Source organism: Vigna radiata, chromosome 11 (genome assembly GCF_000741045.1).
Source record: "Vigna radiata var. radiata cultivar VC1973A chromosome 11, Vradiata_ver6, whole genome shotgun sequence".
NCBI classification, from domain to species: Eukaryota; Viridiplantae; Streptophyta; class Magnoliopsida; order Fabales; family Fabaceae; genus Vigna; species Vigna radiata.
In genome coordinates, this window is record NC_028361.1 from 1,638,286 (window position 1) to 1,645,160 (window position 6,875).

Genomic DNA, 6,875 nt, shown 5'->3' on the forward strand with positions numbered 1-6,875 from the left:
TTTGAATTACTCATGAGATGAGAATTTAAATTTCTCATTAGATGGAAATTTGAATTTCTGATGAGAATTTGAATTTAAATTAAATTTCTCAGTTTAGTTTTGTGTAAGACAGCCTTAGTTTCACAGTCTCAAACTTAGTTTACATACAACTCTAACCCACCCTTATTCTACATTTTTCCATGATTGTATTTATTTATTTTTGTATAATATTTATTTTAATTTACTTATATCCAACAATAAAAATAATCATATTAAGTTCAATACTAAGTAATTTAATATTAATACAAAATAACAACCAAAGAAAAAAAAAAACTAAATTAGGACAAATTAAGATAAAACTCATTGTCCAATTAAAAAAACTCAATTGAAAATAGAAAATTTTCATATACAGAAAAAACTAAAAAGTATTAAGATGTATCAAAATTTAATTTAATTAAGCCTATAATAAAAGAATAAAATAAATAAGAAAAAGAAGGATGAATTTGGTTATGTTACTTATGGAGATAAAATCACAGCACATGTACATGATTAAGAAGATAGAAGAAATGACAGTTCTAAAGAGCCTTTCCATTCTTCACCAGGCTTCAGCGTGATTGGGTTTTCAACTGCTGCACCATCAACGCAAAGCATTTGCTGGTACTCTTTATCTCCTAAATCTGCTATGGACTTCGACTTTTTCAACCAAGGATTCCAAACAACTGTTAAATAACAAAATGCGACATGATTTGTTAGTAGTGTAAAAATAAATAGTATTTTTTTTTTAAAAAAAAACTAACCAATATCAGGAAGTCCATCCTTTGTTATTATCACTGTTCTCTTCTTGTAATGATCCCGAACAGCAACCACATTGTTACAATCAGTATAAATCCTATCAACCTCTGATTCAAATGTCAAAGAAACTCCCTGTTCTGTAAATCGTTGTTTCTGCAACAGGTTATCAAGATAGTATAGCGTTTCCAACCCTTCTATCCTCACCTCACTGTCAACAATTAACTAGTTATAAATTTATCAAAATATATGCTCAGAAATATTTACAAATTATACCTACCTAATATCAGAGACTGACAAATATGTATGATAGACCATGCAGAAACTGAAATTCTTTCTATCCACATTTCTGATGCGTGACGTCAAACCCAGAATGCCCATTGCTGTCAAAGAAATTCTTAGGCGAAACTCGAAGCTGAATAGGATAATGTAAAGTGATATTCAGAACTTGAAATTATAAAAGAAAAATTCATTGATGTAAGAGGAAAATGTTAAATCTACATTTCGAACCTATGTGGCCATATTTTGGCATCTTCTTTAGATGATTTTAGCAACAAATCAACGTACACTTTTGTCTTGAAATCACCTGAAAGGTGTGGAGGATTTTCTTCGATAACCCAGATCCTGTTTCTGGCAAATCCATGATTCTCCTCTGTTTCTCTGTTTTTGAACTACACAAAAATCACACCAATTTTTATCTTATGCACGACTAAATGTAACATTGTATAGTATTGATTAAAATTTAGAAGAAATTATTCATACTTCTGGAAAACAGATTGAAATTCCTCCTCTCACAGCATTGGGAGGATTAAAGATTGCCTATAAAAATAAAAAAGAATTAACCAATAGAAGAATTCAAAAATAAATTCAAGAATCTTAAAATACATTAACTAAGACAGAGACTAAGACAGAGATGAGATAAATACTTTTTTGCTTAAAAAGAGTAACTCTCCGGTTAGTTTTGTTTTCCAAGAAACAACTTGAGCTCCTAACAAACTAACAGTTGCAGAAGCATCATTATTTCGGAGAATGAGTTGGGTTATTCCATTATTGTCTTTGACGAGTTCTATAGATTCAAGAGGATTCTCATCCGGTTTCTGTGGTGATGGTCCAGAAGTAGTAACTGATTTCTGTGGTGATGGTGGTGGTCTTTTATCTGCTCCCGCTGAAGCCTTCATCTCGAATTTCTTGATGAAACAAGAAACTGTATGTATATGAGTGAGAGCTATAATAAGGAAAATCAACGTGATGGAAATGGTGAAACAAGAAACTTTTATCTTCTGGCAATCTAAAACCCAAAACCTCAACTAACTAACTAAGGAGGAGACCTGATATTATGTTAAACCACGGAATAAAATGCAATATTTCATTCATACCTTTTGACGTAGCATTGTATTGAAAATAATAAAAGCAGAAAACAACTTTCAATTTATTTTTAACTAACTACGTCAATAATTTAAAAATTTCAGATTTGTTTATTCTGAAATATAAATTAATTAAAAAAAATATTGTTTTCTTATTCTGAAATAACAGTAATTTTTTTTAATTCATTTGATAATATTTTTACAAATATTTAAATATACTTTATTTCAAATTTCAGTTACACTATTATAATATTTAAATATAAGATTAATAAAATTTAAATACAATTAATCAGGTTTGTGAAATGTCAGTAACCACCAAATATAGATTAAAAAGTAAAAAGTAAAAATAATTTACATATTAAATATAATCTATAAGACTATTGATATAAATTACATTTTTAAAAAAGAGGATTTTTTAATCGAGTATCCAGGAATTAAAGAATTGAAGACAAAATGTCAAATTAAAGTAGATCAATTTTTTTTTCATTCTCGAAGAAGTGTATATTTTACCAGAATTTTCTTCCAATATGAAGCAATAGTATCATTGAAGTAGATACATCACTGTAAATATAAGTCATGAAAAAATTTAACGAACAATTTATATGTAACAGACTATAATCAATTATACCATATACATAATATAATATCTATTATAAATATACTTTATTATAAAAAATTATTAATATTTAAGTATATGAGGTATAATAATGTGTTTTGAATATTATTTTCTAATATAACGAATATTTTTGTTATTATTTTTCTAAAAAACTATATTTCTATTATAATAAATAAAAAATAAATATAAAATAAAGATAATAGGTTAATAATATATCTATCAACATATAACGCTAACCTACTATTATCCTATATTTTTGTATTAATTTATTTTTGTTTAGCATCTATTTTAATTTACTTTTATCCAACAATAAAAATCATCCTCAATGCTAAGTAATTTAATATTAATACAAAATAGCTTGGAAAAAAAAATTAAATTAGGACAAATTAAGATAATAACCTATTCTCCAATTAAAAAAAATATTAATAAAATTCATTTAAAATTATTAAGATATATCAAAATTAAATATAATTAAGCCTATAATAAAATAAGGTGATTAGTTTATGACTAAGGTGTTGCTTGTGATGTTGCTAATGAACTTCGTAAAAATAGATAACGTGAAGGTTTCTTTCCATCTCCAAATCTCTGGCATAGTCACTTTATGTATAAGTAACTACTTCATCTTCTCCGCCCTTCCTGTAAAACATTCTCACTCCGCTTTTGAAGAATTCCTTCTGCTTTCCAACTCGTTGTTTTCCTTTGATACAATCTTTGCACAACTTTGATGGAGATAGTAAGTTGTGGTAACCCATCAATCATTCTCCTTCCTTGTTATAAGAAAAGAAAGGATGAAAATTGTGTTTCTTATACAATGATAAAAAGATAGTAGAATTGATATATATATATAATTATTCAGAACAATATAAAAAAAGAATATAAATATAAAAATATATGATAATAAATGTACATATATGAACTAAGAATAAAATAATTCCAATATCCCTGGAAGAGTTTTCAGGCCTTCAAAGCCTAAATGCTCATATCTGCAAATACCAAAGGTGCACGAAGTATTAGTAACAACCTAGAACATGTATATTTGACTCGAGGACATGTTCACTTTCATGATTAATCCTCTCTCTAAATGATACACCTTTCATCTTTCACGGTAAAATAGTTAATCCCTTCAATTGCAACCATTCCAAAACAAATTAAAATTTGTGAGTTCTTTTTGTGTTTAGGAAGTGCTTCCTGACTACCTTCATGAGGTGTGATTTGATAATTTATGTATGCTTTTTGTGATAACCATGTGGAATAATCATACACATTATTGATTAAAAATGAATATCTCCATCTGTATTACTTTTGTAGGTGATGAAGTTTCTCATGGAAATGATTCATTATTGGAGATTAGTTGGCCAAAAGTTCTAAGAGTTAGGACCGTATATGCAAGTTCTCCAATTGTTGCAGTAAAAGGCTCCTTCTTCTTTTATATGAGGTAGTGCTGCTTTTCTACTTAATTTCCTCTGTTATCAATATGCTTTTTAGTTCTTCTGGTTGTTCCCATGTACTCCTACACTCAGATGACCCAGAAGGTCATCCATTCCAAATTATTCGAGGTTAAGCACGTTTAACTATGGAGTTCTTATGGGCTAGGCTACCGAAAAACAAATGTATTTTGGTGATATGAGTAGTCAAATCAATTCTTGTAAGCTATCATTCAACCGTATAGTCTCATACCTATACAGTCTCTAGATCCCTCTCATTCCGGTGTATGTTCGATTCGTCTATGTGCCCTTCCACTGGAAGCCTGCCAAGAGCCGCTCCTTATCCGTGCTCTTGCACCGACGATCACTCCCCGCCCTCGTCAGTGTCCGGGTGTCACATGCCCACTAGCTTCCGCTTGGTTCGTCCTCAAACCACATCGTACTGGGAGAGACTAGACTCTGATACCATTTGTAACAGTATATATGAGCTGAAGGTTTTTATCGCTTTGTCCCTCTCTTTGCCCACCCTCTCCTCTTTTTTAGTTTTTAGACTTTATAATGTTTATGTTAGTTTTTTAATGTAGAAATGTCAGCTAAAACATTCTTATTTTTTAAACTATCATTGGAGCATAAGAGGCTGATAAATTTGATGTTGTGTCATCCATAAGATATTGCACTAGGATGTTAAGGTTAACGCCTATGACTTGTGAGTCTGCCTTTACTTTATTTCGATCTTCCTTCAAGCATTTTGACGTCAGATGCTATTATTCAACCACTAATAGAGGCAGCAAAGTTGTTTCTTGCGTCACACTACAAAGACATAACAAAGTAAGTATGTTACTCGATATATTACTTATATTTGGGTGATTTTTATTTTTTTCTTTAACCATTATTTATTGCAGTTTTTGTTCTTATTTTCAATCTCAGTTCCCTGTCTTTTTTTTTCTTTTCCCATACTTTGTAGTTGTTATCTGATCAATGTTGTACCCGTCACAGTCCAGCACAGCCCCAGCCCCGCCACAGCCCAGCTCTAGCCCAACCCCAACCTCAGCCCAGAGCCCCAGCCACAGCCCAACCATAGCCCCAGCCACAGCCCGCCCCTGCTACAGCCCCTGTCTCAGCTCCAGTCACAGCCCAATCACAGCCACAGCCCCAACCATAGCCCAACCTCAATCACAGCCCAGGCATTTCACTATTTGTCGTTGCATAGTAGAAAATACAGATTTAGGTAGACTTTGATTTTTTTTGTATAAAACTAACTATTTCTGTTGGTGTCTGATAACTTAAACAAGATATGGAGGTATAGTGACAACATGTAAAAAGATGTGGATGAACATGAAAAAGACGGAGAGAACATGGTGCAGAAACTCATCCCAAATGCCAATAAGATATACCATTTCTAGTTGTATAGCTTCAAGCCTCCAAATTGTATAAACGGTTTTTTCTTTCTTTCTTTCTGAATTGTTCAATAAAATGAAAATTTGCTTATAGGATCAGGCTTAGGAAAAAAAATTAAATTTCAACCAACAAATTTTAATTTCAACGACTCATTTAAAAAAAAAAAAAACTTAATTTTAATTATTTAATCTTATAATTTCAAATAGTTTAATTTAGCTTAACATATACATGATTGTTTTGATTAGTAAAAAATATGTTATGAAATGAATTGAAATGTAATAAATCCGTAGCTATTAGATGATATATATTAGGGAAGTAAAACATTGTATATGTATGGTATATTCATTGAGTGAAGTTAATATAATTATTTTCTTATAAATTTTAACTAGTCTATAATATTTTCAGAACAAGACTTATTCAATTAAAAAAATGTAATAAACTATTTTATTAAATTTTAATATTAATGTATTAAGAACTTTGTAAATATATTTAAAACATACTAAATAATATAAAAATATAATTCTAAAAACCTGAACATAAAATATAATCATATTTATGTTGTATAAAAGTATCGATATTGATAAGATAACAGTTTTCTATGTGAAATAAATTCGAAAATACATGTCTTGTTGAGAAATTAATTAACTATTTTATTTATTAATAATTACCTATATTTATTTAAGAATTTGCATTAGTTAACTACTTTTTACAGATTTTGTATTTGTTTTTTAGATTGTTTTCTTTAATGTACAATATTTGAATCCATATTTTAAACAATATCACGTTTTATATGGTAAATATTAAGTAAAAAAATATTTTGAGTATGTAAAAAATACAGAATACGTGTTATTATTTTTATTTATTTAATAAACAAAAAGATTTCTAATAGGATTACATAAAAAATTTAAATTATTCTTAAATATATTCTGATAGAAGAATTGAATATTCCCTGTTACTTTTGAGTTTTCATAAGGTTACATGGCAGACATGGAAAGGGTATAATTGGTAGAACAAGCAGAATACGAATATCTTCCTTTCCATCATAAAAAAGGGAAAACAAAGTTGTCTCACAATATTATAACATCTAATATTATGCATTTCACATAATCATTAAAAAACTAATTAAGACACATGCAATGAAATTATTCACTCTTAAAAGTAATTACTTTAAAAAACATAATTTTGAATTAAATAATTGATAGCACATGAATATTTGCACTTATTAAACTCAAAGGATGTTTGAAAAATGAAGTGATAATGCAAGTCCTTCCACCTGCGAGCTTATAAAAGGGGCTTTGTTCACTG

The 6,875-nt window shown here is 29.1% G+C and overlaps 1 protein-coding gene across 1 annotated transcript; it reads right to left on the minus strand.

Annotated features, from left to right (window-relative positions):
* Positions 1–528: 528 nt before the first annotated feature.
* LOC106776589 (putative glucose-6-phosphate 1-epimerase) lies at positions 529–1,946 on the minus strand. The gene is made up of 6 exons (XM_014664072.1): positions 1,695–1,946; positions 1,531–1,587; positions 1,279–1,439; positions 1,049–1,183; positions 777–979; positions 529–698 (listed from the first exon to the last, which is right to left on the minus strand). Exons 1-6 carry the CDS (start codon positions 1,944–1,946, stop codon positions 529–531), a joined length of 978 nt encoding a protein of 325 aa, XP_014519558.1.
* Positions 1,947–6,875: the final 4,929 nt, after the last annotated feature.